Source organism: Cottoperca gobio, chromosome 1, assembly GCF_900634415.1.
Source record: "Cottoperca gobio chromosome 1, fCotGob3.1, whole genome shotgun sequence".
Taxonomy (NCBI): Eukaryota; Metazoa; Chordata; class Actinopteri; order Perciformes; family Bovichtidae; genus Cottoperca; species Cottoperca gobio.
Window position 1 is genome coordinate 6,153,980 of NC_041355.1, and position 13,202 is coordinate 6,167,181.

Genomic DNA, 13,202 nt, shown 5'->3' on the forward strand with positions numbered 1-13,202 from the left:
CTAAAGTCTTTTCTTTCCTTTGACTAATAACCCCCTCATCATGTGCACTTAAATGATGAAATCAATGCTTCAGGCAATGCTTTGAATGTACAACAACAGAACATGTTTTTTCCTTGGACCATACTTTATATTTTAGAATATTTTTATAGGATTCAGGCATTAATTCCAACTGGCTTGATGTCTTTGAAGCAGGGATCTTGGCTACAGATGTCTGGGAACTTAGGGATGATGTGATATTGAGTTGCTGGGTAACAGAAAGCTTACTTTAGGAATTTTTCTATTACACCAGTGCCCTACAACGTGGTAGAGGAATTTGGAGCATTTTGCCATGGCTATGGAAAGAAAAGGGGGGGAGAAAGCACTGAGAAAGTTTATGTAAGCATGTGAGCGAGAGGCCTGAGAAGGCTGAGGAATGTGGGGTAGGGGTGAACGGAATTACCGGAGGTAGTTCAAAGCAAGCCCCACTTTTTCAACTGCAGAATGAACAAGGAAGTCCTGGAGTACGTTGACATGGCAGCACGTAATCGCAACATTTTGGATGAATGGCCAGAAATGACCAAATCAGCACAGTCTAGATTTTGCAAGTGATAATCTTGTATTGACACCATATACAATATTTATTACCCTTCTTTGTTTCACTCAACAACTAGTGACAGAGTTGAAGAGTTTCAAAACAGCTTTTCAAAAGCCAACTTCACCCTCTCCAAACTGTGGCTTGACTTTCACTGTGAGTCGTCATAGAAGAAACTCATTGTGTATCTGTACAGGATGGTCATTTAGATACACCCATACGCAACATACCTGCTGCTCTTGATAATCCGAAATCTTTGGGCTGTCTGCAGGCTTCACCACACGGCCACTGTGCTTAAGTAACTTTGAAGAACAAAGCCAGAGGGAAAAGAAAAGAGCAAGGGGGAAAAAAAGCGGAAAGCAAATCTGGCAGAGGCTGCTGCACGGCCTGTTTTTCTTTCTCTTGTGGCCTAAGGGCAGGTTTCTGCTTCTGCCTTAGTGGGTAGGCTAGGTATATGGGATGGGTGTGGCATCTAAATTCTTTAGATTCGCCTTTCATGTGCTTTGTTTGTAACTAGCCAGTCAAAGGCCACGGCCATACTCTGTGCCGTTGTACACATTTAAAGTAAAGTTGTTCTGTTTTAGATAACTATGAACAATTAAATATTTTGTGTAGCAAGTTGGCATTGACATTTAGTTTGAAAAGGCTACATTGTAGACAGTAACATTACCCTTGCAGCTGCAGTTGTCTTCATGTTGCAAGTTTTTTGTTATCTCCGGTATGCTGATAAGATACAAGGCGAAGAACTGCGAGCATGACCCTGAAAGTTAAAATGTTTCTGCTACCCTGATGTCTGCCATTCAAACACATGAGCGTTCAAGCATGGCATCTCCTTGGCACAGGCACAGAAGATGCCTCATACTTTCCCGTTTGTCTCTTCTTTTCTCTTGTACTTTGTCTTATTAGCACGCGTGTGCATGTGCACTCATGACCGCTTCTGCTCTACCGTAGGCCCACCTCTTCTACTCACACCAATGCCTCACATTCATTCTCATCTTTAACTTTCTCTATTTAATGTCCCCTTTTTCTACGAATTCCCTGTCTACGGGTGTGTGAAACATTTATCCTCCTATCCTGTTGAGTTTCTGCTTAGGATGCCTCACATAAGCATGTGCATCTCTTATTTATGTCTAACATTTACAATTCGCTGCACAAGTTTTCCTCCAGTGGGGATCCACTCGAAGTTTTCAGCTTCAATATGATCATAAATGAGTCAATAAAGTGTGATTTTATAAAAGAATATTGCGATCAAATTACTTCTCCATGTTTGGTTGTGCTTCTCTGTGTGTGTATTGGTTTAATTATACAGAGTCGTCTAATTTGCATTCTTGATATACTGGTCGATGATGTTTTAGCCATGGAGCTCTTGGCTTTAGGAAAACATAGGGAAGCGAGCTACCTATTTTCCCTTGCTTGACTACCCCTCTTATTACATGCCCCGAGCTAAATTGAGAGAGCTATAATGATGACTAATGACAAGAGAGGATCCCAGGTCGAAAATGATGGGACGCTAAAGTAAAGCAGGGCGAGAGAATAAATGAGCTGTACCCCAAACTCCCCTGCCGTATTAACATTGAGAATTTTGTGAATCATCATTTGGAGCGTCTTCTCTTTCCTAAGAAATCTGTCTTTACCAAAGGCAGAGGGTTTGTCTGCTCAGCTACACTCCTTCATCGTAGTTCAAGTTACAGTGAGTGAACAAAGGCAGCAGCAGCAAAGAAATGGTCTATGTAAACTATTTCAAACTTTTGAAATGTGTCCTTATGCATATAGCTTTGTGCAGACACCCTTATCTATGCTGCCAGGAAGTGTGTTATAGAACACCCATCCCCGGTAATGATATGGGTGTGCCTATGCCATGATTCAACTTTATTACCTTCAGATAATAATGCAATAAAATAAAATATAGATATATATTTCCATTTGCTCTTCTCAAGGTTATAGTGCTATCGCAAATAACACAAACATGGAAATGGTTGTTATTATAAAGGTTATCCGGGTTTGTATTGACTGGAGGATATTTGTTTGTTTGTGTTGCCCTTCACTGCCTTATATTTTGTGCTTGTTGAAATAATGAGACCTCACTTGTGCAAGTTATCGAATTAGATCGGTGTTTCATTATCAGCTGCTCATTTCTTTCAATTTTTGCCCTGTGAGGATTTTGCTTTTTGTTTTTCTCCCCACTTTTTTTCAAACAAAACTTCGTATTAAAATATTATCCGTTGAGCGACAATCCGTTTGTTTACAGTGATTGCAGTGGATCACTGACAGCGGTAACGGCTTTGCATCAGGTTCACATTGTGAGGTCTTTCATGCCTGCATTGAATAAAAACAGAAAGCTTATTCTGGTTATAATTGGATTATTAGTGTTAATGTAAACACATTACGTAACAATTCTAATTAAGTAAAACCTCTTCCTCAAACTGAAACACCCCTACACCTGTTTACACACACACACACACACACACTTATCCCTTTCCTAAAGTTCAAATTTACTCACTGAGCACCTGGTGAGTGATTGTAAGTGGGCTTAGGTGGGGATGAAAAGCACTAAAGCAAATTCACTCCTGTGAACTTTTGTTAGCTTTTCCTCTGATCTGAAAGAACACTCACACTGCTTCTCAGTTCCAACGATTCAAACATCTCAACGTGTGTTGACACATGTTACATTTACAGGTCAAGCATGTATCAGCAGCACTGCACTGTTTTTACAGTAAACTAGTTACATAGCAGTTTATGACGTTACAATGTACCTTGTTGATACAAAACTTATGCCTCTGGCCTTTTGCCTTAGTGCATTGGGACATATTTACACAAAACAGAGTTGTGCTATTTAACCTTAACTGCATTTAGATTTTTTTTAATATTCTCACTCAGTCGTATAATTTCATACACAACCCAAAGTTCTTTCAGATTGCCAAACCTACCCATCCTCCACTCTTCCATTTAACCATTGTCAACTTATGCAACTCACAGGCCTCTGAAAGCTCTTTTGTTTGCTCAGCTGAAGGCTACAGCCCCCACATGGCAGTAAAAAAAAACTTCCCTGCCAGCGAATGTAAACAGGAGACCACTGATTGGTTGTTGTTGATACACTGCCTTAACATGTTTCCGTCAAGGTGCCCGCAACCAGCCCCGTTCAGTGGCGGCTGGTGTTCAAGCTTCTGTTCTCTTCATTACTATGAATCAATCTCAGAGATCACTAATACCACAGGCAGTCATGTGATTGTCACAGCATGTGTTGCACTTTAAAATGCTCTGACATGACGCAGACTAAAATGTTTGTTTATGTCTTTCTCATCTCTTAGGGGTTATCCGAACACAAGAACTGCTGGATCATGAGACAACGCCTCACTACTGGCTCACAGTCTACGCGATGGATCGCGGCGTGGTGCCGCTCTCCACATTTGTCGAGGTCTTCATCGAAGTCCAAGACGTCAACGACAATGCGCCGCAAACCTCAGAACCTGTCTACTACCCTTCTGTCATGGAGAACTCCCCTAAAGATGTGACAATCATCCAGATAAATGCAGTTGATCCAGATGCCAAGGCCAGTGATAAACTCACCTACAGGATCACCAGCGGCAATCCCCAGGGTTTCTTCGCCGTTAACGCCAGGACAGGTAGGATTGCTGTTACTGTGATGGAAATTTATGTCACTATAAATTGCTTCCTCCGAGCAGGAAGTCCCTGCTCTGACTTATGATCTTGTATTGAATTTCAGGAGAAATGGTTAAAGGAACTACAAAGAAATCAGCTCGCATGTAAGCAGGGATCCACTTGGATATCCTGACTAACTGATACATGTACAGAAATGTAGTTTGAAATGGCACATGTATTTGACGCATCGTAAGCCAGCAACGCCGTTAAAGGGTTGCGAATCTGGCAAACATACTATATATAAATTAATGTACTACATATTAAATGATCCTTCGAGACTAGAGGCCAGGTTTCGAGATATGCTGTAGTGCATGGCTAACGAGCTGCTGTGAGGTTCCTGTTCCTGTTCTCGTGAAAAGCAGCGCGAGCACAATATTTTAACCCAGGACAGGAGTGGGTTGAGCCTACAGGGGTTTTTCCACTCTAACACTCTAAAGTGTTCTCTCATATGGTACTCTGCAAATGGTGTGATGATTAATATTTTATTGGTTTCTTTTAAAGTTGCAGGAGTTGTCTATGTTTAGTTGAATAGCAGAGAAAATACTTGTACATTCAGAGTCTCTCTGTAAATGTCCAGATTTATTCTTGTTCTGCATTATTATCCACTGAAGAATGTGTTCTATACGCGTGTGTAAACCCACTTAGAGCCATTACATTTATCTTTAGCATGCCTCGCCTCCACTTCCCCTGAAAAAAAGAAAGACAATATGTTATTTAGCTTATTCATATGCACTTGTTTCGTTTCAGCTCAGTGTGAAAGTCTTTACTGCGTTTTGCTGACATTCATAGTCCCGCTAGGTCCTCTCCTCTCCTTCTGTGTTTCACCGAGGGCGGGGCTTTGCACACCACACGGGGTTTGCGGAGCAGAGAGATGCCATTCAAACACTCGCCTATCTGCTAAATTGTTTCTCTCGCTACGAATAGCGACTCATTTTAACAATGTTAAGCTGAAAAAACGTGTAGTTCTGTCGGGAGATGCAGAGATGCAAGTAAGTAAGAGTAGAAGAGCTTTGAATAAGGAAAAGTCTGCTAGCTGCTAGGCTAATTTATGCAGTGTAAAATGCTGTAGGCTTAAGCTAATAATGGCGACTACATACCCACACCCCCCAAAGTAGTCGACTAAGGCAAACACCGAACTTTGTCATTATAAAAAAGTTTAAAGAAAACAAGTATACCAGTAAGTGTACATTTAAATAACTTCCATTTTGACTAACATGGATCGCAGTAGCACAATTAAGAAGGTTAAACTTTGTATGTCTCTGAAAGTGGCACTTTCTGAATTAGTTATTAATTCTTACCTACCTTACCCACAGGATAGTGCTTTAAATGCAAGTAAGTACTCATTAAATTGAAATGAGGAACAGTCAGTGAAGCAGTTGCTCTGTTTTGTCCTCACTGACGTGTGTGGTCCTGTTTCCCAAGGTTGTCACATCAACAAACTGGAGGTATTTTTGTTGGAAATGGCAATGTGAATTTTTCTGACCAAATAAGGATTGATCATGTAGCATGCCTCCCAAACAAGCCTCACAGTAATTCTGGGCACTCCCCAATGGACAGGAAATGAAAGAAAAAATAAATGTTGAATAAAAGAGGAAACCTTAGGTATGCCGACACATACGGTTGGTGTTTCGTCTTCATGCACGACAAGATCAGCTTACATATGCTGATAAGAACTCTCGGAGGCGGAAAGAGGAAAGTGCTGGGAAATCGAATATTTATCTTCCGACAAAGCAGTCATACATGACGCTGTTTTAACAATGTAGGCAGACCTTGAGCTGTGAAGAAAAGTATCTTCGCAATCATGTGTCTTCCAGATATATTCTGGGTTTTCTTGCCCTTCTATGGACGAGTAACCTATTACAATATGGGAGCGTAACTGGAAAGGAATGTTTACCCTGAAGCAGCCGATGGTGAACTGAAAGGCATTGCTTTTTGGTTTTTCACTTTGCCGAACAAGACTGTATTTGTATCTCTTTTCCCGCTGAAGATGAGGAATTCTTCGTAATATAGGCTTTGATTCTTTCTTAGTCTCCATCCAGGCCTACTGTGCATTGTTTTTAGATTTTGGTAATTGCCCACAGTAAACCTAAAGAACATCACTCATTCAGCAGTTGAAAGTCCTCTTGGCCCACATATCTGAAGTAATCATTTCCCTACTCATAGGATTAAAGAGTTTTTATCGAGCTTATGGTCAAGTCCACGGTTGGCAGAACCTCTTTAGGATTGGTTGTGTCTCTGCGTGGTTCTTTTTTTTCCTTTTTTTAATTTTTTTTTTAAGTAAGTGTCAGAAGAGATTTCTGAAAAAAAAACAGTTTTTTTTATAAAGGACACTGAAGCATAAGGATAAGAGCCATTCATGCATATCAAAGCATGTTAAAACTTTAATCATTGGGACACCAGAGCCCCTTGCGTCAGGTTCAACAAAGAGGGGTTTAGACAAAGAAAACTTCATTAAATCACTGCTCTGTTGTTTGGTTTTCTTTCTTTGTTTTTGAAGATTTGCAGCACAGAGTGGAGGTAGATAGGTGGGTGTGGAGAGAAAACAAGCGGAAAGAGGGAGCCGAGTGTAGCTGCCTACTAGAGAAGACAGTGATTTATGCAGAGTGCCAGTTAAAACGACAGCAACATATTTAACTAGCCTAAAACCAGTTTAAAAACGAGATTGAATGTCTTGAGGAACGATTACAAAATATATTTATTTTCTATAACTGTGGTATTAAATGAAATGAAAATATCTCCACATTATCAACTCAATATGGCATTCTCACCGCATATTACAGGTTTTTTTAAAAAGTTTAAATTTACTACGTGTAAGTCTCTGTAATTACATGTTCTAAAATTGCATTGGAAGCATAGGCCCTTGGCATATCTACAAAGCTCTACAAAAGGGGTGGGAAAAAGGAAAAGACGTTAAGGCCTATGTTTTGTGTGTTGGTTTTGGAACGTGCATGTGTTCTAAGCTAACTAGTTAGCCCTTCTATCATAGGCTGCAGCCTTGTGCAGCTTTCCAAGCAGCCTGTCAATCTTCAAACACATACGAAGGTTTCGACTCGACGCCTTGGGTGGCGTTGGTTGCCCTTTTTTCCCCCGCACAGACCCACACTGGCTCAGTAAAGCACAGGATGAAAGGCTTACGTCTACTTTATTTCTGCCAAGTAAACAAGTCCTGCTGTTTTGGTTGCTCTGACTTTAGTTTGTCATCAAAGTGCAAGGCCAGCTCTTCTCTCTAGCAGACACTATTGCAATCCAAACTCTGAGAGCTTAGAACTTAGCGGTATGATATAGCAATGCTTTTGAGGAGATTGGAGGAGAGAGAAAGAAAAAGAAGCGGAGCTGTATGGGGTGAAAATTGTGCCAGTCAGCTGGATATGAATTATGTGTTCTAAATCAGTATGAGATCAGTGAATTTGAATAATTCTGGTAGGATCTGAAATGTTCAAAGATGAACTGGTGCTTGGTTGTCTGATGGCACAGATCATCCCACCCATAGACATGACCGCGGTTGTTCCAAGCAAACAAAGCCTTGATTTGGAGGGGAATTGTATTCCCTGGATACAGACTCATAGGCGTGTTATTAACAGATCACAACAGGATATGGGCTGTGTGAGACATACAGATGGATAATCGCGCGCGCTCTATGTGAAATGTGTAAATGTAATCAAATGTTGTTTATTAAATGAGTGCAAATTAAAATGATAATGGTTTTTCCACACATACAGGACTTCAGACAGCCAGCCCACTATCTGTCTAGTTTTATTTCCCATATAGAGGAGTTGTCAGAGCTCTAAACTAGTTCACCTGAGGTTCTTGACATGAGTTGCCCACCTTTTCTGTGGGAGAGGGAGCCGTGTTCATTACCTGGTGAATCACTCGCTCTCTTCTCTGAAATGCTGTTACTGTGCTATGACTTCCTGGACTTTGAGCAGAGCTCTTATGCCAGAACACGCGTGTGTTAGGGCAGGGCGACCAAGCAGAACATAGCAGTCAACACACACACACACACACACACACACACACGGGAGAGAGAGCTGGAGCAAAGATCACTACGATAGCTATCTTATCTTGCTGCTCATTACTCCACTTCCGGTTGTACCTGTTCTACCTTTCTATGTGTAGTATTTGTACTTTATAAAGCTTTTCTAATTATTTCAGTGTTGTCCATTGACTTTTTAAAACATAGTATCATTAGTATGTGCCGACCTGACATATGAGATTTGCGCTCAGAGCACCTAAAGCCTGTTGAAAACTCCACCCTATAATGATGGCGCCTATTTGTATTCGTCACCAGACTACAGTGTAGTTATAGCGGACAAAAGCACGCCTTTAATAAGATATAGCTGTCTATACCTGATTGTGTCTGCCCTTTAATTGCAGCTGTCATTCCCGTGGTTAAAATCCAAAGGAAGAAAGATTCACCCAGGTGATTTCTTACAGTCGTATTGAACAATTTTGGCCCGTCCCTTATCTTAGCCTGCAGCCAGCAATTCATTGTCATCTATTGAAAAGGAGTGCCGCGGGTAATGCTTTGGCAAGCCTGGATACCTTCGACAGGTTTTATGTGTATTCGTCATCCCCGGAGTTGAATGAAAAGGTAAGGGAAAACAGCCACTGAGACTGCAGCTGTGAATCATCCACTTTGGGTGGTGCTCCTATCAACTTTCAGTAACGCCTTCTCTGTTTGAGGGAGAAAACACACACTAGTGTTATCAGTGGTTTACTAAAGCCCCAACCACTATTAGGGGAAGTGAGATAGGAAACAGATACTTCCAACAACTTCCTGATGTTTCCGGTGATTTAGGAGCCGAACAATTGTTACAGCTCTCAAGAGAGTTGTGAGAAATTTCTGATTGTCCTCTTCAAACTTCAAATAGTGTTCATGGTGGCTTAGATACAGTTAAACCACAATATCTTTGAAACACATCCAATGATGCAGCATGAAATCTTTTTTGTTTCTTTTTCTTTTTTAAATGTGCCATTAATTCTCCTTTAAAAAAAAAAAAAAAAAAAGCAACATTTGGGCATTGTGGGTATCCAACGTTTTCATTGATTCTATAAACATGGAGCTGAACATTCAACTGTACAAAAGCACCACAGGATAACTGTGATATGTTCAGTGCGTAGTGAAGCCAAACTATGGCTACCAACAACTGACCCAGTAGACTTATACTTTCTGTGTGAAGCCTAGTAACTATGACAACCATATGTGCCATCGACACAGATTAAGTGACATTCCTAAATTACACTTTTATTTTGTTCATTTGATTTGGTATTTTGAGATTATTCTGACAATGGCAAACCTGCGTGGCTTTACTGAGGCTGTGGCCAAGACACTGTATAGATCAATCTCAGCAGAGATGCACTGACAATACTGTCACTGTTATAAGGATGTCGAGTGAGTGAGACCAACGTTTACACATTAAACATTACGCTATCACCACACATCCGAATTACAATGTGGAGTGTTTTAGTTTGAATGTTTTATCGGTTAAAATGTTAGTGCTCAAGGGTTTAATGTGGAAGCGCAGTGAGACACCTCTATAAAAAGGACCAGGTCGCTCTTGTTGATGCACATCAAATTGCCTCAACCTCTTAAGTGAACCATACATAATAGCTCTTTAAACGCGGAAGGTGTAAAAAAAATAATTAACAGTACAAAGCTGCAACGTGTAGACCAATATGTGTGCAAATTTGTAGGCAGCAACACATTTGACATTATTATTATTTAGTATTCTTTGTAAACTGAAGCCTTCAGGCCCCATTCATATAGTATTTGATACCTTGTAGAGACCTGGTCACAATGTTTGCACAGTGAATGTCATTCGTGCATTCTCTTGAAATATTTGGCTCAGGAAGTGTGGTAACGTAGTAACGACCCGCAAGGCTAGTTGGTGAACTGCTGTAGATGGCAAGCTAAAACGCTAACCAGCAGCGAAACTAAACCAATGTTGGTTTGTCACAATAGCTCTCCAAGCTTCTTTGTATTTTCTCTACAATGCAGATAAGTCCCCCAGGGTGTTTTGTTCTTGGGGTTGTACATCATTTCTCTCAACAAAGAGTGTCATTGAAAAGGGAAGTTAAGCTGTTTAAGCTAACGAGCATGCTAACTGTCAGTTAGCATGCCATTCAGATCTGTCTCTGACGGGACAATAAGTCCACACAGTTAATTCAAACAGCGTACCTTTGACTCTTTGTGTCCAAACCATTCCTCTTTTGTGGATCAGTTTATACTTCAACAAAAGAGGGTTAAATAAAAGTGGATGGTGCAACACAGCCAATAAGCTACAATAACACCCTCCATTTTGCACTCCCCTAACTCTCTTCTTTTAAAGGTCAAGACACATTTCTATTGCTAAACAGCACAACGTTGTGGGTGAACAACAGCATGGCTGTTACTACTAACTCTGAGAATCATTCACATTACATTTTCTAATCATTAATATTATGGGGCAGGCTACTCCTCCCAAAAACTACAACATTTAGGCCTGAGGTAGAATCATGTTTTAAGTGGAGTATCCCATTTCATTTTATAATACTGTGATATAATGCCGTCTTCGCAAAAAAACAAATAAATACTGTGATAGGTTCAGATCATATGACCCACCCTTTAGGTTAAAGTCGACCAAAGTTAAACTCAACGGGAAAAATAACATTTGCGCAGCTTTACTTTGTCTTAGCGAGCAAATACTTTTATTTTACCACAAAATCTCATCGTTTTTAATGCTGATGTGACCAACAGACTCAATCCTAGTGTGTATTTCAAGGAGAGTAAGGCATTAATGTATGAACATAGATCTTACTGTTACTATCTGTGACGCCTCCTCTTTAATGCCACCCAGATTTCATGTTTACATATCAGGGCTGACACAGGTCAAAACTACCAGTAAGCAATATAGTACCTCAGCAGCTGCACTGCTTCCAAGCATCCCATCCATTTACTCAACATAACTCACTTTCACTTGCACTTTGGAACCTGAATCCCCCATAGCCCCAAGTCTTCCATCCCGTGCTTGTCTTTCCAGATTACAAATAAGCTTTCAAGCTGTGAGGTGCTGAGGTATCTAATCCTAATGCAAACAATGCTTCCCTGCTAAATGCCTTTTACTCATTTTTACAAAGACTATATGTAAGTATCAATGTGTTTTGTATAATTTTCCACGGCCTCTCTTTGTTGCATTTGTCAAATTCTGTGTTTGTAGACAGCAGAACAGGACGTTAGTTGGACCGCATTGCCTTTTAAATGGCATGCCAAGCATTGCTTTCTTTCTCAATAACAGAGAACAGTCAGTAGCTCTTATTTAGACTCGGTTATAAAGAAATCAGCTCCTACTTTAATGTACCAATCCCTTCTCAAACTCCCACAGTTCTTTGGATGTAGGTCTCTCGCAGCTTTCATTTAGATGGCATCATGAAAACGGATACTTTTCACAGTGTTTTTTCAGGCTCGAGTGGCAGACACTTTGCTCATAATGAAGTTGCGAATATTGATATAACTGTCTGGGGATGAACGTTGGGTGCCAGGATAAGACATGTTGCTGTCTGCGTTCATTATTTTCCCCACCCGAGAGAAATAACATTCATTTAAATAATGAATTTTCACAGCATACTGTCAGTTCATCAACATCAATGCTAAATATCTCAAATACGTTAAAATTGTCCAGCCACGGCAGACAACCAGCACATTCCCAATCGTCTGGAGTTACAGCTAAATGTTTGTCACATAAATATGTGTGTCACTCTAAAGACTGCTAATCACAGCAGCAATGCAGCAGGTATGAACCTGCCCAACAATGTGCTGGACTCCTTGACTCCCCCCAGGCCTCCATTTTGGAGCAGTGGCTGTAGCACTCAAGGACATGGTTGAGAGTGCCACCGCTGCTTTTGCTGTTGTTTTTCTCCCCCTCTCAAAACAGCATGGCTATAATTACTGCCGGCCCAGCTCAGCCCACGCCTGAAGATGGCTTGTGTGTGTGTGTGTGTGTGTGTGTGTGTGTGTGTGTGTGTGTGTGTGTGTGTGTGTGTTGTCACAAAGGCTGAGGGTTGGACATGCCGACTTCTCTGGCGAGCTCTGGCTTACCAAGCAATCATTTTACAGTTCCTTAACATTTAGGTGGAGATAGAGAGGTATGCACCTTCATTGACTGGAACACTGGTGCCAGCATAGTCTTACATTAAAGGACCGTTCCTGGTGAGCATGAGGCATTTATTGTTACGAGTGGTCGACGATTGCGGGAAGAGTTTAAATAGATTTGGATTTTTGAAAGTTTCGATTTTTTTGGGAGATCAGTGCTCGGATATTAGAGTGGGAGGGAAGTCTCGTGGTCAGAGATCTGTGAGCGAGCTGGCAGCATGGAAATGTAACAGAAGCAAACAAAAGCAGTTTAGGCCACAACACAACATGTATCAAAATAGCTTTGCTCATCTGCAGTGGATGCAACATATTTTGCTGCACTTCAGATGTTTGATTCTACTCCCAGACATCTCTACATCTTCAAGTGGATGCTGCTTTCATGCTCCATCAGGATTCTAATATAGAGCAGTACAAGTTATCTTGCCCCAAAACAGCTAAACTGAGTATCGTAGAGCTGAAACCGTTAGTGAATTAATCCTTCAGTTTATCGACAGAAAAATAATAAAAAATAATAAGTGAAAAAATGCAAGACAATACCGAGTTCCACTTTATGTGATTGTGAAGAGGAACCTGGGACCGTAGGATTAAAGGCAGATGCTCACAGTTTGACGGATTGTCTGTTGCATATGAGAGGAGTATAAAGAATACAAAGTTTGGCAGAAGATCTCGCCGCCCTGCTGTGAGAAGTTTGGCACAACACTGTTGCCAAAGGCACAACTGTATCTGGAAGGAGTCCCATATTTATCTAACGCGATGATATTTATGATGCCTTGCCAATTGTATTGCTTCTCTGGACAATGGCATCTCAACAGGGTGTCGAACATGAAATCTGAGCGTGCTCAC

The 13,202-nt window shown here is 40.9% G+C and overlaps 1 protein-coding gene across 1 annotated transcript in view; it reads left to right on the forward strand.

Annotated features, from left to right (window-relative positions):
• Nucleotides 1-13,202, forward strand: part of fat1a (FAT atypical cadherin 1a) — a 68,343-nt gene that overhangs the window by 11,582 nt on the left and 43,559 nt on the right. Inside the window, 1 exon segment of the mRNA XM_029440882.1 lies at nucleotides 3,880-4,194. Within this exon segment, the coding sequence (XP_029296742.1) occupies nucleotides 3,880-4,194 (315 nt within the window).